Raw genomic sequence first — 25,251 nt, forward strand, 5'->3', positions numbered from 1 at the left:
CAGCTGCGCATAACTCCGCTCGCCCGAAGTGTCCCAATATAATAGAACAAGCGTATGTAAGCTTTTTAAAAGCGTTTGCGCTTGTAGCCAATCAGCGTTGCTGTCCTGCTCTGTGTCTGCGGCGCTGTCCAATCAGCTGCCGGCGTGCTCTTTGTTGTTGGTGAGGTCTTGTCAGGAATGTTTGTGTTTAGGCTTTAGCGTTGCACGGTGCTTTATTGTTATTGTTATTGTTTTGTTTGTATGTGCGGCTTTTAAGGAGGCGGGACGCGGTCATGTCTGTGAACATGGACGAACTGAGGCATCAGGTGATGATTAACCAATTTGTTCTGACGGCTGGCTGCGCTGCCGATCAGGCGAAGCAGCTTCTTCAAGCGGCCCACTGGCAGTTCGAGGTGAGTGGAAGAAATCATGCTCGTGTTCCGACCGCACGTTAATTTTAGCTTTCGGCTCTAACGTGTGTGTGTCTGTCTATATATGATCTGTGTGTGTGTAAACTATGTTGAATAAAGGAAACGTTGCATAATTTAACTGCCATGTTTGGGGTTTGTTTTTGGGGGGGGGGGGGGGGGTGTTACGTGTATTCATTCATTCATTCATTTCCTGTTTGCTTTTCCAGGTCCTAGTGATAGTTGACAAAGCAGCTCATCCCACACTTCCCCATCCTTGGCCATTATTACTATGGAAGTAATTCTACATTTTTATTACAAAATTGAAAATCAAACATATTAAAATTAACAGCCCACAAAAACCAGTCCTCACATTGACATCAGTTTCATTACAGTCTGTATTATCTATCTATCTATCTATTAGGGATGTGAATCGTACAACAACTCACGATTCAATTCGATACTGATTCTTGGAGTGACGATTTGATTCAGAATTGATTTTCGATTTAGAGAGCTCTGAGAAGTAGTTATATTACTTAAAAATGTTTATGTTTAAGAAAATGCAGCTTTACAAGGTTAATCAAGTGATTCTAGATGTAAATTTACTTATCTGCTTTGCTTGTTCAGAGTTGGCTGGCAGTTTAGCGAAGCGCTGGTCAGTAGTTGGCAGATACCGCTGTTCCCCTCTTTTAGCTTTGGGTGATGGCGTAGCATGTGGGCTTGTGGATTTGAAGTGTTTCCAAAGTACTTGACTTTCATTTTGCAGATTTTGCACACTGCATAAGTCATGTCAAGCTCCTTCTTACGCAGCAAATAATAAAATCCAAAATGCGCCCAAACATTTGCCTTCAGCAAAGATGGTGCTAGCTGAATTAGCTCTTCGTCCGCCGTGCTAAGCTGCAGCTCACGAATGTTTGAAGCACGCCGGACCCTCCCCTCGCGGGGACGCTGTAGTATGGAAGCCGTTGCCTGACAAACGGTACACGCAGCGAGTAAGTAAGAAAATGTTTAAAAAAAATGCTTTTTAAAAATCGATTCTTGGACATTTTGGATCGATTTAGAATCGTAATAAATAAGAATCGCGACGTGAATCGATTCCCCCCCCCCCCCCCCCCCCCCGGCACCCCTACTAAAAAAGTCCGGAAATAACAATGTATGATTTTTTTAAATAATTTATTTGTATGTTACTGCTGCAAATAAGTATTTGAACACCTGTGAAAATCAATGTTATTATTTGGTACAGTAGCCTTTGTTTGCAATTACAGAGGTCAAACGTTTCCTGTAGTTTTTCACCAGGTTTTCACACACTGCAGCAGGGATTTTGGTTCACTCCTCCATACAGATCTTCTCTAGAACTTTCAGGTTTGGAGTTTCAGCTCCCTCCAAAGTTTTTCTATTGAGTTCAGGTCTGGAGACTGGCCAGGCCACTCCAGGATCTGGAAATGCTTCTTACGGAGCCCTTCCTTAGTTGCCCTGGCTGTGTGTTTGGGGTCATTGTCATGCTGGAAGACCCAGCCATGACCCATCTTCAATGCTCTTACTGAGGGAAGGAGGTTGTTTGCCAAAATCTCGCAATACATGACCCCATCCATCCTCCCTTCAATACGGTGCAGTCGTCCTGTCCCCTTGCATAAGAGCACCCCCAGAGTATGATGTTTCCACCCCCATGCTTCATGGTTGGGATGGTTTTCTTGGGGTTGTTCTCATCCTCTAAACATGGTAAGTGGAGTTGATTCCAAAAAGCTCTATTCTGGTCTCATCTGACCACATGACCATCTCCCATGCCTCCTCTGGATCATCCAGATGGTCACTGGTGAACTTCAAACGGGCCTGGACATGTGCTGGCTTGAGCAGGGGGACCTTGCTGCCCTGCAGGATTTTAAACCATGACAGCATCATGTGTTACTAATGTAATCTTTGTGACTGTGGTCCCAGCTCTCTTCAGGTCATTGACCAGGTCCTCCTATGTAGTTCTGAGGTTTCTCAGAATCATCCTTACCCCACAAAGTGAGATCTTGCATGGAATCCCAGACCGAGGGAGATTGACAGTCATCTTGTGTTTCTTCCACTTTCTAATAAATAATCATAACAGTTGTTGTCTTCTACCAAGCTGCTTGCCTGTTGTCCTGTAGTCCATCCCAGCCTTGTGCAGCTCTATAGTTTTGTCCCTGGTGTCCTTAGACAGCTCTTTGGTCTTGGCTATGGTGGACAGGTTGGAGTGTGATTGAGTGTGTGAACAGGTGTCTTTTATACAGGTAACAAGTTGAAACAGGTGCAATTAATACAGGTAAAGAGTTCAGAATAAGAGGGCTTCTTAAAGAAAAATTAACAGGTCTGTGTGAGCCAGAATTCTTGCTGGTTGGTAGGTTTTGAAATACTTATTTGCAGCAGTAACATACAAGTAAATTATTAAAAACATGCACCTAAGATGAAAATTTCAGATCCCTCCATGATTTCTAAGTGGGAGAACTTGCAAAACTGCAGGGTGTTCAAATACTTATTTTAATCAGTGTGTGTGTGTGTGTGTGTGTGTGTGTGTGTGTGTGTGTGTGTGTGTGTGTGTGTGTGTGTGTGTGTGTGTGTGTGTGTGTGTGTGTGTATATATATATATATATATGAGAGAGAGAGAGACGTGAATCTCATCACTGACAACGATTCGATACGCACCTCGATACACTACCAGCGATACAATACCTATAAGCGATCCATGACAATACTGGTGATACGATTCACCCCTGTTTCCGATTCGATGCGATTTGATATGTTTGTTGGCGATTCAATTCCTCACAGTGCGATTTGGTGCGATATGATTAATGATGTGTATTGATAAGATTTTATCTATTGATGTCATTATCGATTCCGCTTATCGATCTGATTCTTTATCAATTCCCTTATCAATACCTCTTGTGAATTTTCTGTGTACTAAAAGTAGGCTGTACAGGTTTTCTATGTCAACAACATTTTATTGAGTCTTAAATAAATATGAAATTGGTCACTGGATCCTTGATCTCTGGACATAAATAAAAATCAATCAAATCTGTACATGGTCACTGGATCCTTGATGTACATGATGGATCCTTGATCTCTGGACATAAATAGAAATAAACAAAAGGTAGTTTTTGTCAAACACATTTTCTTTCAGATATTAATGACCCATAACTCCATAGCCTCTGAGCTGAGCTCTTCAGCCGGCTTTGCTGCATGTCAGGATGTTATTCATAAAAAGCGCGGGACGTCTCATTTGGGGGGGGGGGGGGGGACAGTTTTGCTCAGTACTAGTTTATTGTTTGTATTATAATGTTTGGAAAGAGGTGTCATTTGATTTAAAACAGCGATTCGCTCTGAAGTTATTAATCCTACCAAAACCTGCGTGGCTCTTTGGAGCTGTGCACTTAGTCCCACAAAACAGAGGATATTATTATTTCCTTTACCTGATGGACAACTTCATTTTATGTACTAGCTGGTGCTCACAGCAGTGGACTTGCTGTTCCTGAAAACCAGCGAAGCAGAGAGCCAGCGAACAAGCGTGTCAAAGTGCTGCTTTATTGCTTCAAGCAGACCTGCTGCAGTCTGCAAACAATGTAGATAATCATTTTCTTGATAGACACCCTCAAAAGCAAGAACCACTCCAGTGTTCCAACCCGTCCGTGGTGCATTCAATGTGCCTCAGAAAAAAATCGATGCAAGCAGGCCGTGAGCGATGCAACACGATTCAACCCGCCAATTGAGTCGATGCACTCCGAATGAATCGATGCACTTGCATCACGCACGTTTGTACCTAGATACCGATTCGTAAATCATCTGTTAAAAGTGTGTGATTGTTAATGTATTTAGTAAGTTCAATTAAGTACATAAGTATGTTAAAATACATGGATGATGCAAGAAAGTGAAAATTTCCATTGTGGTCCATTTATAAATCAAATGACAAAATAGAAGTAATAATAAGGGATTATTAACTGAGCGTGAGGGCTCTACGTGAAAATATCAGACCGAGGTGCTAACAGTACGGACCAAGCATTAAAGAGGAGAGGTCCATGCAAAAACCACAGAGGTCTGATATTTTTCTACAGACCGAGCAAGCGAGGTTAATAATTTGTTTATTATATGGCTATTATATATATATATAATGCAAATTTACTGTATCCCCAAATATGAAAGCTGCTGATGGTTTTGGGCTCATAGTCAGACCTGTTCATTTTCTTTACCTCTTAACAGATGATCTGGTCGTTAGCTTGTAACCTTTCAAGCTGTGTGTTTTTTCTGATGCTGTTTAGAGATTGATGGAATATGTACATGTCCAACTTGGCTTTTCTAATTGTGTTTTTAGCTTTCTGGTTTGTAACAAATGTGATAAGCGATCCGGACCGATTGTCATGGTAAAAGTCTGGTATGATATGATAACGGTCAGAGCGCATGTAGCGTCATAGCCATATAATAATGGTGTGTATATGATATCAAGAGTCTAAACAATTTATAAATACATTAACACAGTAAAATAACATTAAAAATTATGTAATTAAAAGGGTTGAGGTTCTTCCTCTTAAAACTGTTGAGGTCTAAGGTTCTAAAACCATTCTGGACTCACACACCATTCCAACTCATTATAGAAACTTTGCATAATTTATTACCACTCTTGAAAAATGTTAGCTACCTATTTAATAAACACTACTCAATCTAGAGCCCTTGGATCCCCACGGGCAACACTCGTGTTAAAATAAGATACCAAAACAAAATGATTGCATTATGCAAAAGAAAAAGTTTGATTTGATATTTTTAGAAGTGCAGCATGAATGCCCCCTATAAACAGTTCACAGCTTCAGTTCAGTGTTTGTCCTACAGGCAAGCCATGTTGGTCATCAGGATAATGTCGGCCGGGACAACAAGTGACAATATTTTTATGTAGTAGGCTCAAGAATGTTGACATTGTTTTGTCATGTTTGGTATTGGTGATCCACGGTCAGGTGCTAGCTTGGTGAAGAGCTACTGACTTTATTTCTAGGGCTTTAGTTGGTTAGTCTAATTTCCGGCGCTCATCAAAAGTTGCATGAAGTGACCTTTGATGCCTGTGCACCTCTGTAATGTGCTGAAACTTATATTAAAATGGAATAAATGAGATTTAATCAGAAGACAGCGTTATGGTTTTACTGGGAAACCGAAAATGTAAGCCCTCCTTATGGACATGCTAACGCTAGTCTTAGTAGCTGTGTTACAGAGAGCTAGTTATCTACAGGCTGATGAAGATGTAGAAACATCTCAGCACCATGAGCTGCATTCATCAGCTGATTGGGGTTTGACTCCTTGGCAGTCACTTTGGACATGAAAACATTCAGATGTTTTTAATTGGACACCAACCAATGAAAATTCACCAGCTTGTCTTTAACGCTTTCTGGATACTGCTTTGAATTAGTCATCAGTTCTATGGAACAGCTGGGCTTTACCTGAGGGAACGGTGACATCATGTCTGTGCTTCCAGAGGGTTAACCTCAGAAGAAGACCTCTGAACAGTTTGCTAATGTGAGATGTCTCATTGTAAGGCAGCGTACTGTCTTTGCAACTGAACAGTCTAAATGTAATTGTTTTTTTTTTATCAATACGTTTCCCAGTCAGGAGGTGGTTTATTAACATCAGATGCTAGGAGATGTTATAGGCCTGACTCATTTTAGTACATTAATGTTTAATTTGATGGTGCAACACTCATTCAGCTGTGAAGACAAAAGTGGGAATGTTCAGATGTGAAACTCCAGTATCCTCCTTTCTCTGGAACAAAGCATGAGACTGTTACGGAAATCCGAGGCAGTGCAACGTGCACAGTTTGCACAGTTTGCACATCCATGAGGAAAATTACTCCGTAAACGGCAGACATCAATAATACTCCTGAGATGGGAGCATGGGAGTAAAGCACACTCATCCGATGCCCAAGAAATTTATCATTATTTAATGGTATAAATTCCAAAGCAAAACGGCAAAAATACAGACATGCTGTTCATCAAACGTTCCATGGTTAAACACGGGTGCACACTACACGTAATAATTTAGTTTGGATCTTTGGATTTGTGTTGATGCTGCTGTTTTTCTTGGATCTGGTCCTCAGAGACGTCCTGACCTGCATATTTTCCATCTCTTCCTGCTCTGCCTAAAGCTAATTAAAGTTAATTCTGTCAGGTGTACTTGGCCAATCAAGATCTAACAGACACCTGACTGACTTCATCCGCTTTTGGCAAAGAAGGGAGAGATGGAAAATCTGCAGGTTTGGACGTCCCTGAGGACCAGGAACATGCATAATAATTCTAAATAAATGCTTCAAATGGTAAACGGACTGCATTTATATAGTGCTTTTCCATCTATATCAGAAGGTCAATGCACTTTACAGTAATGCCTCATATTCACCCATTCATACACCGATGTGCGCGTGCTGCCATACGAGGCGCTCACTACACACCCGGACCAACTCTGAGATTAAGGACCTTTCCTAAGGGCCTTTAGTGACTTTCTGGCCAGACAGGGGTTTGAACCGAGGATCCTCTGGTCTCAAGCCTACAGGCTTAACCACTACACCACAGCCTGTGCTTTGTTCCTGAAGCAAAACTGTTCTGATAAGTAATACCTGAAAAATCAGGCTGCCAGTGCAATACGAGGCTCCACAACCACCACTTATCTTCCCAGAAATGATTTTTGAGAAACTGCAGAGTTGTTCAAACATCACATAGTGGTTGTTTGTCTGACAGAAACCTGTGGTTGCACAAACTTATGGAAGAACTTCATTTCTTAGACTGGACCCTTAACACAGTGAAATATGACATTTATAAGCTTGAACTGAACTGGAGTCCAGGGTCTTTTTGCGTGTGTGTTTTAATTTTTATTTATTTATTTTATGCTGTACAAAAAAGTGGGCCTAAGTCATAGTCTGAGACAAGACCAGGAGTTAAAATTTTGCATCAGAGTTACAAAACAAAACATGCTACGAGCTGTTTTAAGGTTCCCAACAAGACAGATGTCGATGAATGAAAGCCCTGGACTAAAGTTGTGCCTGAGCCTGCTCTCGTAGAAATAGCCTGAAAGTTCTTGTCAAATGTGCAAGTGCTATAATCCAGAAACTCATTTTGTTTTGTTTTGAACAAGGAGAAAACAGAAAACTAAAAAGTTTTTACCACCTGTGAACTGTGCACTCTGCCTGAGAAAAGCAGACTTGACACAGAAATGCTGCTGTTGACATTAAACATGACAAACTAAAACAAAAAAAAAAATGCAAACTAGGTGTTGGTTCTATTTTCTTAGTTTTAATATTTTAGTGTGTTAAAACTAAACACTTCTGGTTTCTTATTTGTGAACACTCGACACTATGTGGTGAAGTTGCGGCACCAAAAGCTAAAGATTTCGTCGTGGTTTCCCTGCATTGTGAGGTGATTTTAGTGATGGAAAGAGGAAACACTCAGCTGTCAAACACATGTTTTCAGCCCTGGCTGGCTTAATACTGCAGGCATCTCACTGCCATTTTCAGTGAATGTTCTCTGTAAAATGTCCTCTTTAATATAGTGCCTGGGTTGATGTGATTCAAAGATATTAGATTAAATAGAACTTTATTAATCCCGTGGGGAAATGAGGTTCCAGCAACATTGGACAGTAGCACACGGAGTGTCAGAAGTAGAGGTACGAATTTGCAAAAAGTAAATACAAATATAAATACGAGAATTACTGGCTACAACTGCTCCTCTGTCTTCCTGTTACTCCTCCTCCCCTTGAGTGAGGAGTTGTACAGTCTGATGGCCTGTGTGTGTGTGTGTGTGTGTGTGTGTGTGTGTGTGTGTGTGTGTGTGTGTGTGTGTGTGTGTGTGTATATTTTTCACCTCTCAACCAAACCCAAATATATCACAGGTTTGAGGTATGGGGGAACCCTTTCTTGACATAAGCCTCCTCTCTGGTCTCCTGGCCTTAGACCCAGACTAACAGGAATGATGATGTTCATCCATCATAGTCAATGACGACCTTGACTTTTTGATTGCCTTTGTGAGTCTGGAAGTGGCTTATCAGTCCAATCCTTGTACTGAATCACAGACTATGCATTTGGGGCAGGGGGGTTTGCCTTTCTCGTGCTGCCCACTTGCTGACAGCTGAGGTCTTGCAGCAATGTTTGGCAGACCTGGTGCCTTGGCTGGTCGGTCAGAGGCAGCATCTGCCCACCCTTCCACTGGCTCTTTAGTGTTGCCTTAAGATTGTCCTTATAGCTCATCTTTGGGTGTCTGACATGCCACTTACCCTCTGATAATTCCACATATAGCACAATTTTGGGGATGTGTTGGCCATGCATGCACTGAATGTGTCCTGCCCATGTTGCTTGCACCTTCTCCAGCAGGGTGTGTATGCTGGCCATGTTTGTATGTGCAAGGTCCTCCTGTGTTAAGGATGTGATCGTGCCATCCTCTTCTCATCAGCCTGCGTAGGCATGTTGTGTGGAAGTGGTTTAGTGCTGTATATCATCCAGGCTTGGTACCGAGACTGATCCCTTTTCTCTCCCAGATGTTCTCCCAAAGGTACTGCTGGCCTTAGCCAAATGGGTGTTAAACAGGTCTAAGTTGCCTAGTCTGTCCCTATAGCATACCAGTATTTTTAGGCTAAGGTTTCAGTACTAAGGGCAGCATGGTGGATGAGTGGTTAGCACTGTTGCCTCACAGCAATATAGTCATGGGATCAATTCCCACCTGTGGAGTTTGCATGGTCTCCCCGTGTTTGTGTGGGTTCCCTCCAGGTGCTCCAGCTTCCTCCCACAGCCAAAGACATGCAGATTAGGTGGATTGGAAACTTTAAAAACTGTCCATAGGTGTGAGTGTGAATGTGTTTGTTTGTCTTTATGTGGCCCTGGACAGACTCGCATCCTGTCCACGGTGAAACCCACCTCACACCCTATGACTGCTGGGATAGGCTCCAGCCCCCCGTGACTCGATTTTGGATAAGCGGTTGAAAGTGTGTGTGTGTGTGTGTGAGATTTTCTTCATTTGGATCCCAATTAGCTACTCTTCCTGGGGTCCACCCAAATTTACAAACAATAAATCAAAAGTACATTCAAAAAATATATAAGAAAAAAATGGAAATAAAAATCAAAAAATCAAGAAAATAAAAAATCAAATCACATTCATCATCACACATGGGCATAAAAAATTGTCTGTATATTTAAAGGTTTGACCCAAATTGCCTGTTATATCCACAGATGCGGTTTCAGAAGTTTTTTGAAAAGACATTCATTAGAAGTGGGTTTAATGTAATCCGGTAATAAATTCCATTCCTTCATACCCCTAAATATGATAGTGTTCTTGATGGCATTAGTTCCAGCAACAGGTAGCGTAAAGTTTCCCACAGCAGCATGTCTGGTTCTGTATCTACGATTTTCTGAACTGAAAGAAAAATTACTAAACAAAATACAATGTAACTTAGTGACAATAATCTTTCTGGTAAAAATGATAAGTGAATACAAAAGTCTATTTTTGACTAATAGCCAGTTTAAATTTTGTGCATTGTGATAATATTTGCCCTATACCTGCACTTGGAGCATTCAGAGAGAGAGCGTTTCAGTACTAAGCACTGGTCTCAGTCCATCTCCGTTAGAGACAGAGACCATAAACCGGGACCACCATTACAACATTGGACCTGCTCGGACAAACGAACCTGACAACTAAAGGAGCTTTATTCCTGGACACTTAGGTTGGTGCATGTGAAGCTTGCTGCAGAGTGTTTGTGTTTCCAGTGGTAGGAAGTGCAAATTGACACTGTGCCATTTGTGAGTGACGTGCACAAAGTGCTCGTTTTGAAAATCCACTCTGTGGAGACAAAGAACACCGTGGACTCTGTGGCTTTTTCCACAATGGCAGTGAAGCACTTTCATGTTTTGAAATGTGTGTCACGTTTGTACGGACAGACATTCCTGCGCTGCCGCAGCTGTTGTCAACAGCGAGGCGGAGGTGGTGGGGCCGCCACTTCGTTAATGGCAACAGGAGGCCTTCAGGGACGGGCACAGTGAGGCTGTGCCGCACAGTAAAACCAGCTTGCCCTCAGTCATACGCTGTGGTTTTTTTTTTTTTTGTGAGGCCTGAGATCAGTTCACACAATGAGTTGTTTGTCCAAAGTGATGAGTGATTCTTAGTTTCCCATCATGAAATTATGCTTTAGTCACATTTTGGAGGAATGTTTTGGTTTTTATGTTCCTGGCAGAAGGAAAGCAGCCGTTCAGACGGGATGACTTATCGGCCTGTTGATTTTTCTTGGAGGTCATGAAGTGATTTCACTCTGGCCTTCACCGTGTTTCACAGGGAGGGAAGCAGACATGAAAACTTTGTATTATCTCTATGTTCTCCGCACTTGTCTTTTTTTTTTTCTTTTCTTTTTTTGTAAGATACAGTAGTGTTCAGAATAATAGTAGTGCTATGTGACTAAAAAGATTAATCCAGGTTTTGAGTATATTTCTTATTGTTACTTGGGAAACAAGGTACCAGTAGATTCTCACAAATCCAACAAGACCAAGCATTCATGATATGCACACTCTTAAGGCTATGAAATTGGGCTATTAGTAAAAAAAAAAAAAAAAGTAGAAAAGGGGGTGTTCACAATAATAGTAGTGTGGCATTCAGTCAGTGAGTTGGTCAGTTTTGTGGAACAAACAGGTGTGAATCAGGTGTCCCCTATTTAAGGATGAAGCCAGCACCTGTTGAACATGCTTTTCTCTTTGAAAGCCTAAGGAAAATGGGACGTTCAAGACACTGTTCAGAAGAACAGCGTAGTTTGATTAAAAAGTTGATTGGAGAGGAGAAAACGTATACGCAGGTGCAAAAATTATAGGCTGTTCATCTACAATGATCTCCAATGCTTTAAAATGGACAAAAAAAAAAAGACACATGGAAGAAAATGGAAAACAACCATCAAAATGGATAGAAGAATAACCAGAATGGCAATGGCATTGATCAGCTCCAGGATGATCAAAGACAGTCTGGAGTTACCTGTAAGTGCTGTGACAGTTAGAAGACGCCTGTGTGAAGCTAATTTATTTGCAAGAATCCCCCGCAAAGTCCCTCTGTTAAATAAAAGATGTGCAGAAGCGGTTACAATATGCCAAAGAACACATCAACTGGCCTAAAGAGAAATGGGGGAATATTTTGTGGACTGATGAGAGTAAAATTGTTCTTTTTGCGTCCAAGGGCCGCAGACAGTTTGTGAGATGACCCCCAAACTCTGAATTCAAGCCACAGTTCACAGTGAAGACAGTGAAGCATGGTGGTGCAAGCATCATGATATGGGCATGTTTCTCCTACTATGGTGTTGGGCCTATATATCGCGCACCAGGTATCATGGATCAGTTTGGATATGTCAAAATACTTGAAGAGGTCATGTTGCCTTATGCTGAAGAGGACATGCCCTTGAAATGGGTGTTTCAACAAAACAATGACCCCAAGCACACTAGTAAACAAGCAAAATCTTGGTTCCAAACCAACAAAATTAATGCCTCGCAGATGTGAAGAAACTAGTTTAGTGATTCACAGGATTGCTAAAAAAGCAGTTTGAACATAATAGTTTTGAGTTTGTAGCGTCAACAGCAGATGCTACTATTGTTGTGAACACCCCCTTTTCTACTTTTTTTACTAATAGCCCAATTTCATAGCCTTAAGAGTGTGCATATCATGAATGCTTGGTCTTGTTGGATTTGTGAGAATCTACTGGTACCTTGTTTCCCATGTAACAATAAGAAATATACTCAAAACCTGGATTAATCTTTTTAGTCACATAGCACTACTATTATTCTGAACACTACTGTACAACAACAAACACCTGCTGCTGGTTGCTGTAAGAGCAGCGCCCAAGAGACACTGAGTGCGAGGCCTTTCATCTCACAACAAACTGAGGCTGCACTTTGTCTTTTACAGTTTTTTGTCTTTGGTGACTCCTACATGTTACTCCTTGCTAAACATGAGCCCACAGTACTTCTACACCAGCTAAACACTGTTGTCATGTTTGTGTGTCTGAGTTAATGCGAGGACCTCTTTCTTTTTTTGGTTTGATATAATGGAGTATCAGTTGCTCTTGTCTTTTGCCTTCATCTCATACCAGGTATCATGGATCAGTTTGGATATGTCAAAATACTTGAAGAGGTCATGTTGCCTTATGCTGAAGAGGACATGCCCTTGAAATGGGTGTTTCAACAAGACAATGACCCCAAGCACACTAGTAAAGGAGCAAAATCTTTGTTCCAATCCAACAAAATTAATGCCTCACAGATGTGAAGAAATCATGAAAAACTGTGGTTATACAAATCAAATCAATTTTATTTATATAGCGCCATATCACAACAAACAGTTGCCCCAAGGCGCTTTATATTGTAAGGCAAAGCCATACAATAGTTACGGAAAAACCCCAACGGTCAAAACGACCCCCTGTGAGCAAGCACTTGGTGACAGTGGGAAGGAAAAACTCCCTTTTAACAGGAAGAAACCTCCAGCAGAACCAGGCTCAGGGAGGGGCAGTCTTCTGCTGGGACTGGTTGGGGCTGAGGGAGAGAATCAGGAAAAAGACATGCTGTGGAGGGGAGCAGAGATCAATCACTAATGATTGAATGCAGAGTGGTGCATACAGAGCAAAAAGAGAAAGAAACACTCAGTGCATCATGGGAACCCCCCAGCAGTCTAAGTCTATAGCAGCATAACTAAGGGATGTTCAGGGTCACCTGATCCAGCCCTAACTGTAAGCTTTAGCAAAAAGGAAAGTTTTAAGCCTAATCTTAAAAGTAGAGAGGGTGTCTGTCTCCCTGATCTGAATTGGGAGCTGGTTCCAGAGGAGAGGAGCCTGAAAGCTGAAGGCTCTGCCTCCCATTCTACTCTACAAACCCTAGGAACTACAAGCAAGCCTGCAGTCTGAGAACGAAGCGCTCTATTGGGGTGATATGGTACTATGAGGTCCCTAAGATAAGATGGGACCTGATTATTCAAAACCTTATAAGTAAGAAGAAGAATTTTAAATTCTATTCTAGAATTAACAGGAAGCCAATGAAGAGAGGCTAATATGGGTGAGATATGCTCTCTCCTTCTAGTCCCTGTCAGTACTCTAGCTGCAGCATTTTGAATTAACTGAAGGCTTTTCAGGGAACCTTTAGGACAACCTGATAATAATGAATTACAATAGTCCAGCCTAGAGGAAATAAATGCATGAATTAGTTTTTCAGCATCACTCTGAGACAAGACCTTTCTAATTTTAGAGATATTGCGCAAATGCAAAAAAGCAGTCCTACATATTTGTTTAATATTCACATTGAATGACATATCCTGATCAAAAATGACTCCAAGATTTCTCACAGTATTACTAGAGGTCAGGGTAATGCCATCCAGAGTAAGGATCTGGTTAGACACCATGTTTCTAAGATTTGTGGGGCCAAGTACAATAACTTCAGTGTTATCTGAGTTTAAAAGCAGGAAATTAGAGGTCATCCATGTCTTTATGTCTGTAAGACATTTCTACAGTTTAGCTAATTGGTGTGTGTCCTCTGGCTTCAAGCACAGAGATGAGTCCACTGTCCGAGGCCATAAGAAGATCATTTATAACCTTCACTAATGCTGTTTCTGCACTATGATGAATTCTAAACCCTGACTGAAACTCTTCAAATAGACCATTCCTCTGCAGATGATCAGTTAGCTGTTTTACAATTACCCTTTCAAGAATTTTTGAGAGAAAAGGAAGGTTGGAGATTGGCCTATAATTAGCTGGGTCAAGTGATGGCTTTTTAAGTAATGGTTTAATTACTGCCACCTTAAAAGCCTGTGGTACATAGCCAACTAATAAAGACAGATTGATCATATTTAAGATCAAAGCATTAATTAATGGTAGGGCTTCCTTGAGCAGCCTGGTAGGAATGGGGTCTAATAGACATGTCGATGGTTTGGAGGAAGTAACTAATGAAAATAACTCAGACAGAACAATCGGAGAGAAAGCGTCTAACCAAATACCGGCATCACTGAAAGCAGCCAAAGAGAACGATATGTCTTTGGGATGGTTATGAGTAATTTTTTTTTCTAATAGTTAGAATTTTATTAGCAAAGAAAGTCATGAAGTCATTACTAGTTAAAGTTAAAGGAATACTCGGCTCAATAGAGCTCTGACTCTTTGTCAGCCTGGCTACAGTGCTGAAAAGAAACCTGGGGTTGTTCTTATTTTCTTCAATTAGTGATGAGTAGTAAGATGTCCTAGCTTTACGGAGGGCTTTTTTTCTAGAGCAACAGACTCTTTTTCCAGGCTAAGTGAAGATCTTCTAAATTAGTGAGACGCCATTTCCTCTCCAACTTACGGGTTATCTGCTTTAAGCTGCGAGTTTGTGAGTTATACCACAGAGTCAGGCACTTCTGATTTAAGGCTCTCTTTTTCAGAGGAGCTACAGCATCCAAAGTTGTTCTCAATGAGGATATAAAACTATTGACGAGATAATCTATCTCACTCACAGAGTTTAGGTAGCTACTCTGCCCTGTGTTGGTATATGGCATTGGAGAACATAAAGAAGGAATCATATCCTTAAACCTAGTTACAGCGCTTTCTGAAAGACTTCTACTGTAATGAAAACTTATTCCCCACTGCAGGGTAGTCCATCAGAGTAAATGTAAATGTTATTAAGAAATGATCAGACAGAAGGGGTTTTTCAGGGAATACTGTTAAGTCTTCAGTTTCCATACCATAAGTCAGAACAAGATCTAAGATATGATTAAAGTGGTGGGTGGACTCATTTACATTTTGAGCAAAGCCAATCGAGTCTAACAGTAGATTAAATGCAGTGTTGAGGCTGTCATTCTCAGCATCTATGTGGATGTTAAAATTGCCCACTATAATTATCTTATCTGAGCTAAGCACTAAGTCAGACAAAAGGTCCGAAAATTCACAGAGAAACTCACAGTAACGACTAGGTGGATGATAGATAACAACAAATAAAACTGGTTTTTGGGACTTCCAATTTGGATGGACAAGACTAAGAGACAAGCTTTCAAATGAATTAAAGCTCTGTCTGGGTTTTTGATTAATTAATAAGCTGGAGTGGAAGATTGCTGCTAATCCTCCGCCTCGGCCCGTGCTACGAGCGTTCTGGCAGTTAGTGTGACTCGGGGGTGTTGACTCATTTAAACTAACATATTCATCCTGCTGTAACCAGGTTTCTGTAAGGCAGAATAAATCAATATGTTGATCAATTATTATATCATTTACTAACAGGGACTTAAAAGAGAGAGACCTAATGTTTAATAGACCAAATTTAACTGTTTTAGTCTGTGGTGCAGTTGAAGGTGCTATATTATTTTTTCTTTTTTAATTTTTATGCTTAAATAAGTAAGCTTTATTTATATAGCACTTTTCACAGACCAAGGTCACAAAGTGCTTCACACAATATAAATAGACAATAAAAACAACACATACAAATATAGAACAATAAAATAAATTGACACTAAAATGCCAGTTTAAAAAAAATGTCTTTAGTTGCTGTCTAAAAACATCCACAGAATCCAGTGAGCGAAGAGAACAGGGAAGCTCATTCCAGAGGCGAGGTGCCACAGCTTTAAAAGATCTGTCCCCTCGAGTTTTAAAACAAGTTCGGGGAACCATCAGCAGGTTCTGATTGGATGACCTTAAACTCCTGCTGGAAACATAAGGCTGGATCAGGTCCTTAATGTATTCCGGTGCCTGCCCATGTAGAGCTCTAAAGGTCAGCACGAGGATTTTGTCATTTATCCTGTAAAAAACAGGGAGCCAATGTCAAGACTTGAGGACAGGAGTAATATGCATTCTCCTGTGGGCGCGGGTAAGAAGTCATGCAGCAGAATTTTGCACTACCTGCAGGCGGGCCAGCTCTTTCTTACTGAGGCATGTAAAGAGACTGTTACAATAATCAAGTCATGAAGAAACAAATGCATGCACAATCATTTCTAGCTCATTAAAAGCCACCATTTTGCGTAATTTGGAAATGTTTCGAATTTGGAAAAAACAGTTCTTAACGAGCTGCCTGGTGTGATGTTCCAAAGACATCCCTCCATCCAAAATGACACCCAGGTTACGCAGGCTGCCTTTAACAGAGCTGCTCAGATTACCAAGGTGATTCTTAATGACAGACATAGCACTATCTGGAGCTACAATCAATGTCTCAGTCTTATTAGAATTCAACTGCAGGCTGTTTTCAGTAAGCCATTCTGTAATTTTAGTGAGACGACTAATGAGAGAACAAATTTTCTGTGCTTCAGTTGTCTTAAAAGAACAGTACAGCTGCAAGTCATCGGCATACAAATGGTAGGACACATCGCAGAACTGCTGGATCAGCTTACCAAGAGGAAGGATATACAGCAGGAACAAAATCGGACCCAGGACTGAGCCCTGCGGGACACCCCACAAAAGATCAGCAGATTCAGACATCACATTGTTCACAGAAACACTAAAAGTTCTACCAACCAAGTAAGAGCTAAACCACTCTAATACAGGACCTGACATGCCAACCGTATCCCGCAATCTATTAATCAAAATGCCATGGTCAACGGTATCGAATGCAGATGACAGATCCAATAAAACCAGCACAGAACATTTACCACTATCAGCGGCCATCATAATGTCACTGGCCACCTTGAGAGGGAGCAGGCACCGTCTCTACGGGGATGGGGTAATGAGGGGATGGCAGGGGGAGAGAAGCTGCACAGAGGTGTGTAAGACTACAACTCTGCTTCCTGGTCCCAACCCTGGATAGTCACGGTTTGGAGGATTTAAGAAAATTGGCCAGATTTCTAGAAATGAGAGCTGCTCCATCCAAAGTGGGATGGATGCTGTCTCTCCTAACAAGACCAGGTTTTCCCCAGAAGCTTTGCCAATTATCTATGAAGCCCACCTCATTTTTTGGACACCACTCAGACAGCCGGCAATTTATGGAGGACATGCGGCTAAACATGTCACTCCCGGTCCGATTGGGGAGGGGCCCAGAGAAAACTACAGAGTCCGACATTGTGTTTGCAAAGTTACACGCCGATTCAATGTTAATTTTAGTGACCTCCAATTGGCATAACCGGGTGTCATTACTGCCGACGTGAATTACAATCTTACCAAATTTACGCTTAGCCTTAGCCAGCAGTTTCAAATTTCTTTCAATGTCGCCTGCTCTGACCCCCGGAAGACAATTGACTATGGTTGCTGGTGTCGCTAACTTCACATTTCTCAAAACAGAGTCGCCAATAACCAGAGTTTGTTCCTCGGCGGGTGTGTCGCCGAGTGGGGAAAAACGGTTAGAGATGTGAACGGGTTGGCGGTGTACACAGGGCTTCTGTTTAGGACTACGCTTCCTCCTCACAGTCACCCAGTCGGCCTGCTTTCCCGGCTGCTCGGGATCTGCCAGAGGGGAACTAACGGCAGCTAAGCTACCTTGGTCCACACCGACTACAGGGGCCTGGCTAGCTGTAGCCAAGGTGCGGAGCCGAGTCTCCAATTCGCCCAGCCTGGCCTCCAAAGCTACGGATAAGCTACACTTACTACAAGTACCATTACTGCTAAAGGAGGCCGAGGAATAACTAAACATTTCACACCCAGAGCAGAAAAGTGCGGGAGAGACAGGAGAAGCCGCCATGCTAAATCGGCTAAGAGCTAGTAGCTGCACTAAGCTAGTGGATTCCTAAAAACACACAAAGTGAATAATGTGTAAATAATTTAAAGGTGATTCAGCAGAGGGAGTGCTTTAGTTAAGGCACGCGAAGATTACACTGTGAAACAAATTGTTATCTAGTTAACTAGATCAATCTAACTGCGCAAATTAAACAGCTAACAGATACAGAAAAACACCGCTGTGCTCCGGAACAGGAAGTGATACAATACCGCAGTGAGAGCCAACCACCACTAGAGGCAGAATGTGAAGAATGTTATACAACTAAATACTAGTTTAGTGATTCACAGGATTGCTAAAAAAGCAGTTTGAACATAATAGTTTTGAGTTTGTAGCGTCAACAGCAGATGCTACTATTATTGTGAACACTCCCTTTTCTACTTTTTTTTTTTTTTTTTTTTTTACTAATAGCCCAATTTCATAGCCTTAAGAGTGTGCATATCATGAATGCTTGGTCTTGTTGGATTTGTGAGAATCTACTGAATCTACTGGTACCTTGTTTCCCATGTAACAATAAGAAATATACTCAAAACCTGGATTAAACTTTTTAGTCACATAGCACTACTATTATTCTGAACACTACTGTATAACTGTTGGGTTTATAATATTTGCACATTCAGCATGTTTAAAGTTAGCCAGAATCTAAAATAGGCATTCAGATGTAGTTACCCTATCTTGATGCTCTATAACCCGCGGTTTGACATGTTATGACACATGTCTGTTTGGGGCGTGTCCTACTTAACTAAACTATTTACACAGTGTGTAATCTTGGTGCACTGTGGATCACCGCGTACAAAGAAGCTGTGTTTAGTCATGGATGTGTTTCATTCACTGTGTGTGTGTACATACTAGACTAGACAAACCCTGGGTGACGTCAGCCGTAGGCTTTCTGGTGAGACCAGAAAAACTTGTTTTGTAGCTCAAAAAGTTGTTGCTCTGGCTGTTGTTTTCAGTGTTTTGCCTACATCTCAACCAATTCAGAAATCAGTAAGGAGGTGGAACATGGACGAGACTCTGCATGACCTGGAAGGGACCAGACAGAGTTACCAAACAGCCAAGAGGCTAACCTTGGTTCAGGAGTTGTAGAAAAATCATATTTTTAGGGACTGGACAGTGGTAGCACACTGGTTTTTAGACTGGTTTTAAAATCGATTCTGAATCGAATCGTCACCCAAAGAATCTGAATCGAATGGAATCGTGAGTTGTTGTAAGATTCACATCCCTACCTAGTACCAATGACTGGATGCCATTTGGTACTATAGGTGTCTTCCATCCTTGTGTACTGTTGGAATGACTTTGTATCAAACAAGCGGTTACTAAGACAGATGAGGATGAGGAGTATCACTTGCAATGTGAAGAACCTTTAGCCACAATATTTAGAATATGTGGCCCGTTTCTCTGTGCGTGATCCACCATGCAGCCGCCTGAGTGTTCAGGACCCCATCATTTGGAGAAGGCCAAGGGGACGCCCACGTTTCATCCGGCTGCAGCAGATAGATTATTTAGAGATGTGGGAGTGGACCGGTTGTCCACCTGGGTGGTTGCCATCCAGGACCCATTACTGTTCCGTGGTGTTGTAGATGCAGCACAGCGCAACACCAGCACATGATCTCAGACTTGACTTTAATGTTTCATTGTTTTTATTGCTGGATTCACTTCATCTGTGGATTTAATGTTTTAAAACCAATTATATTTGTGGGGGCAGCACTGTGGATTAGTGGTTAGCACTGTTGCCTCACAGTAAGAAGGTCATAGGTTTGATTCCCAGCTGTGGAGTTTGCATGTTCTCCCCATGTTTGCATGGGTTCTTTCTTCAGGACAACATACAGTATTCACAGATCAAAATTGAGCTCAGGTGCCTCCTGTTTCCACTGATCATCTTTGAGATGTTTCTACAGCTTATTTGGAGTCCATGTGGTGTAAATTCAGTTGACTGGACATGATTTGGAAAGACACACACCTGTCTACATATAAGGTCCCACAGTTGACAGTGCATGTCAGAGCACAAACCCAATATGAAGTCAAAGGAATTGTCTGTAGACCTCTGAGACAGGATTGTCTCGAGGCACAAATCTGGGGAGGAATACAGAAACATTTCTGCTATGTTGAAGGTACCAGTGAGTACAGTGGCCTCCATCATCAGTAAATAGAAGAAGTTCAGATCCACGAGGACTCTTCCTAGAGCTGGCCGCCCGTCGAAACTGAGCAATCGGAGGAGAAGGGCTTTAGTCTTGGATGAAAACCTGCTCTTGACCTCAGGCTGGGGCGACTGTTCATCTTTCAGCAGGACAGTGACCCTAAGCACACACCAAGATATCAAAGGAGTGGCTTCAGAACAACTCTGTGAATGTCCTTGAGTGGTCCAGCCAGAGCTCAGACCTGAATCTGATTGAACATCTCTGGAGAGATCTGAAAATGTCTGTGCACTGACGCTCCCCATCCAACCTGATGGAGCTTGAGAGGTGCTGCAAAGAGAAATGGACAAAACTGCTCAAAGATAGGTGCACCAAGCTTGTAGCATCATATTCAAGAAGACTTGAGGCTGGAATTGCTGCCAAAGGTGCATCAATAAAGTATTGAGCAAAGAGCGAGAATACCTGTGTTCATGCTATTTCGTAGTTTTTTTTGTTTGTTTTTAATAAATGTGCAACAATCTCAGAAAACGTCTTTCACATTGTCATTATGGGGTATTGTGTGTAGAATTTTGAGGAGGAAAACATGAATTTCATCCATTTTGGAATAAGGCTATAACATAAAATATGGAAAAAGTGAAGCGCTGTGAATATTTTCCAGATGCACTGTATGACATTGTTTAGCTGTGAAAGGATGCAGGAAGTGTTTAGTTTTAGTGCAGATACCTCATCATTAGTCCCCCTAGTTTCCCCGTAGGCTGATTGTGGGAGATGGGGCTGATCTCTGCTTGCTATCTCCTGGGTGTCGTGTGTATGGAATTACAGTACATCTCTGTTCACTTTCTGTCTTCACAGACGGCCTTAAGCTTATTTTTCCAGGATGCCAATGTTCCAAGCCATCATCACCAGATGGTAAGTGTGTCTATCTGAACTAGGGCTGAAACGATTAGTCGAGTAACTTGAATAATTCGATTACAAAAAATGTTCAAGGCAAATTCTGTGCCAAAACAAAAAAAACAGAAGACTATGCGCACGGCCCGTGTAAGAGCTAATCTGTAGCACCAAAAGCTACCACTTTTTCAAACGTGACACAAAAGAGTAAAATAAAACCTTTTAAGAGAAAGAGGGTCCACACTGATCTGAAATAGACTTACTGCACATTTAAAGTGAAAATGACTCCAAATATGACTAAATGAAGTATTTTTATTTATTTTCAGAAATGAGATCTGTTCTCAAAACGGTACATGAAAAGTAAATGCCACTCGCCTTTGCAGACGTACAGCGGGAGGCACTGCTTTCTCATCAGGGCTTGTAACGTCAGATCTTAAAGTTCAGAGTCTGTTGTATGTCCACCCCCCCTCCCAAAAAAATTACCAGTGTTTCAGCATTCTAAAGAGACAGAGGGACGGAGGGAGAGAGCGCTTCATGTACTATTTTGAGAATGGAGGGCATATCCAAAAATAAATGAAAGTACTTCATTTGGTCATTTGGAGGCAGTTTGTGTAACTTGTCGCACCCCTCCCAGAGCCCAGTTTTCCACAGGCTGTGCTCATGTTCACGTGCAGCCTGACTGAAGATTACACCGACCACCTGCGCTTACAGTCTGGTGTCAGGGGAGTGCTGAGCTTCTGACACCGGGAAATATCCAAAACTTGTAAACACGTGAAAAATAAAATAATAATAATTACCCAGGAAAACAGGGATACACTAAACTTGACAATCTGCGTGATGGTGAAGGGACATTGTGCCATTGCTTAGTGGCAGCCCTGCACTATTGATGTTGTTTAAAAACGCAAATGTACTTTTTATCTGATTACTTGATTAATCACCAGAATAATCGATAAAATACTTGATTACTAAAATAATAGATAGCTGCAGGCCGTAGTCTGAATGGAGGCTCCTTTGGAGATACAACCGGACATTAGCGGCCAATAAGTTCCCAGTTGAACTTGATGCATCTGCAATATTTCTGTCAAGTGAGATTTTCATGTCATCCAATTTTGTGCGTTACTGCTGTTGGTGGCTCTCTGTAGCTTAATGGCATTTGATCCAGTTAATCCGCAAATATCCATTGATCGTATCTGAACTTATTGTATCTTGTAAAGAGTGTTGTGGTGTGTGTGTGTGTGTGTGTGTGTGTGTGTGTGTGTGTGTGTGTGTGTGTGTGTGTGTGTGTGTGTGTGTGTGTGTGTGTGTGTGTGTGTGTGTGTGTGTGTGTGTGTGTGTGTGTGTGTAAATTTGCTCAGCTCCTTTCTGTATTCTTCCTCTGCCAGATGTGCACTCCCAGAAACACTCCTGCCACACCACCGAACTTCCCTGACACCATCACCATGTTCTCCAAGCTGCGGACATCTGAGTGTGGCAGCATTGGCGGGAGTGGCCCAGCCCAGGTTTCCATGGCTTGCTCCCCACCTGTTCCTTCCTCCACATCAGGTTTTGGCTCCCTCTGGGCCACCTCTCCGCCCAGCCATCAGCCAGTATGGCTGCCACCGTCATTGCCGGCAGGACACCACATTCACCACCACTACCACCACACACAACAGACTCCCATTTGGCCTCCCGCGTCTCAGCCCAGCAACTCCCAGCAGCCTACAGTCTTATCAGCACTTCATGGCCAGAGATGAGAACTGTGTACTGGGATGGACAAGACACCAGACCTGGGCTTATGAGATGGAGGCGAGTAGAATGAGAAAGTGGGTCTAACAATGGAGGGGAAACACGCACAAACTTTTTTTTTTTTCCTCTTCATCTCTGACAAAAGTCATCAAAGCCAAGGAAGAACTGAAGGCCTGGACTGATTACCCACAACACAGAAGAGGTGGAAACAGAAGCTTAAAGACACTGGACTGTCTGAGCCCAAAAGACGTCTTTCACCATCAGTGCAAACAAGTGTAGTTTATGACGACTCCATACTGGAACCGTGTTCTGTCCTGTTGCGTTCAGAAACATTCTGGCAGTATGTTGGTAATAAGCAGTAAAACTCAAAATGTTTATGCAACCTACTACAGTGTGGAATGGAAAATGCAGTAAGACTGTTGCCACAAAGTTAAAGGGGAACTCTGGTATTTTTCAACCAGGGCTTTAGTTTCAGGGTTCAACGTCTCACTGAGGGAAAATTATTTTATTTGGTTCAGTATCTGAAATGCTAACACGGTCACTGCCTGAACAGCTATTCAGTGTAATGTTACGAGGCTAAAACCGTCAAAGTAAGCTGCTTCTTGCCACAGCAGAAGTGTGGCGTAGTATGGAGAAGATTCCTCCTGTGGTACACACATGCATGTGTAAAGAAATGTTTTTTTTAATGAATGAGAGGCTGGAAAGCACCAGGTTGTTTACAAAGTCTATATCAAGATAAAAATTGGAGGGGAAACTGGCCAGGAAGCAGCAGACAACTAACTGGTTTAACACGCTAACATAACGCCACTGAAGGCGGCAGTCGCTGGTAGTGGCAGTGAGTGCCGGTGCGTATAGCACATGAATGGTTACCGCTGCTGTGACCCACACGTGCCTTCAATGTGAGAGGGATTTTAGTGTTCTAATGCAGTACGCGACTGATTGAAATCGTTTATGTCTCAAGTGAAAAGTTGAACCCCAAACCTAAAATTAATGCCCAGGTTGAAAACTCCCAGTGATTTGTCCCCCTCTAAGGTTTATTTAAAGCCATAAAAATGCTAAGTACAATGAAGCAGACTGTGTTAATTAGGATGGAAAGTCTCCTACGTACTGTTTCAGGATGTGCAGCCGACATAAACCACATTATACAAGCAAATGGTGAAAACCTTTAATTTTTCTGATTATTGTGATCCAGTTTTTACTGTTACTGCTGACTCACATTCTCTTTAAAATGGGTAAATAAAGTTTAACACAGATCTTTGGGGGGGTGACCGGCTGCCTGACACCATCACACAGCAGCCCAATAAACACTCAACTGGAACAGAAGACAAAATATGTTTGATGGCATGTTAAGAATTTTGTTGGCTACTCCACAGCCTCTAGTTGACGAGTTTGGTTGAGCAAAACTGCAGTAATCTGGTACTTCAATGTTCATTGGTTGCTTCCAGCTGCCACATTGTCAGGGGATTGTTTCATTCTGAATCTCAAACACTTAAGGCCCCCTGACACGAGCATTAAAGTGGCACACGAACCTTGTCATCACTCATGATTATCGTATTTTCAGGAGTATAAATGTGCCTTGACACTTGCAGAAATTTGATCCGCACTTATATGAACTTCATGTGAACATTGCACAAACAATTCAAAAATACTGAGTGTCCACACATCACTGGGTCAGCGCACCGCATCACCGCGCAGCTCATCTGAATGATTATAACGAGATCATAAATCTATCATAAACATAATTTTACAGAAACTCATAAGAAGGAATTAAAATGCAACTGTTTTACCAAGCCATTACAATATAAATATTACAAATAATTACGTTTTAGGCTGTTCCAAATGCGTTCTCCACAACATAAAGCGCACGAGAGAGAGAAAAAAAACTGTAGATGTAGGAAATTTCCTCTGATTCCAGAAGCGGTTAGAGGTGTTTTCATCAGCCAAACTCTGAGAGAAAATGATTAATCCACTACAAGATAATTCTTTTATATACGCAGCGTCCAGCGGAACAAAAACGGATTGGATTTGATGCAATGAATTGCATTGCAATGCGAGGGTTAAATGTGTGCAAGTGTCAAGGGACCTTATGTCACAGCTTTTGTTTCTTTATTTTTTTTTTACTGGTTTGGGAGATCCTGTAACTTAATACCTGGTGCAAATTATATACAGGAAAATCAAGCATTTATTAATCATATTATAATTTAGATAGGACTTTCCCAGGAATCAACACACTAAACAAGCTATTAATAAAATTACACAATTTGTGCAAATTGCTTCAAATAATATTCAGTATGTTGTCTGGTGCATGTTTATTTGGCCATTTTGCTTATTTTCGGAATTTAAAAGTCCTCCTAAGTAACAGCACATACTATGTTGTGCACATGTGCTAATCGGCTTCTGCCAGTTGTTAAACTCAACCAACCCAGGGAAACTGTTTAAATGTTAGTTGCACATACATACATACGGTTTTGTGTGTGTGTTTGTT

At 41.7% G+C, this 25,251-nt stretch overlaps 1 protein-coding gene across 1 annotated transcript; it reads left to right on the forward strand.

Moving 5' to 3' along the window:
- Positions 1–167: 167 nt before the first annotated feature.
- ubald2 (UBA-like domain containing 2) lies at positions 168–23,742 on the forward strand. Its single transcript, XM_034190532.1, has 3 exons — positions 168–392; positions 21,006–21,062; positions 22,424–23,742. The coding sequence occupies exons 1-3, from the start codon at positions 273–275 to the stop codon at positions 22,772–22,774; spliced, it is 528 nt and encodes a 175-aa protein (XP_034046423.1). The 5' UTR covers positions 168–272; the 3' UTR covers positions 22,775–23,742.
- Positions 23,743–25,251: the final 1,509 nt, after the last annotated feature.

The sequence above is a fragment of the Thalassophryne amazonica genome, chromosome 16, assembly GCF_902500255.1.
Source record: "Thalassophryne amazonica chromosome 16, fThaAma1.1, whole genome shotgun sequence".
NCBI lineage: Eukaryota > Metazoa > Chordata > Actinopteri > Batrachoidiformes > Batrachoididae > Thalassophryne > Thalassophryne amazonica.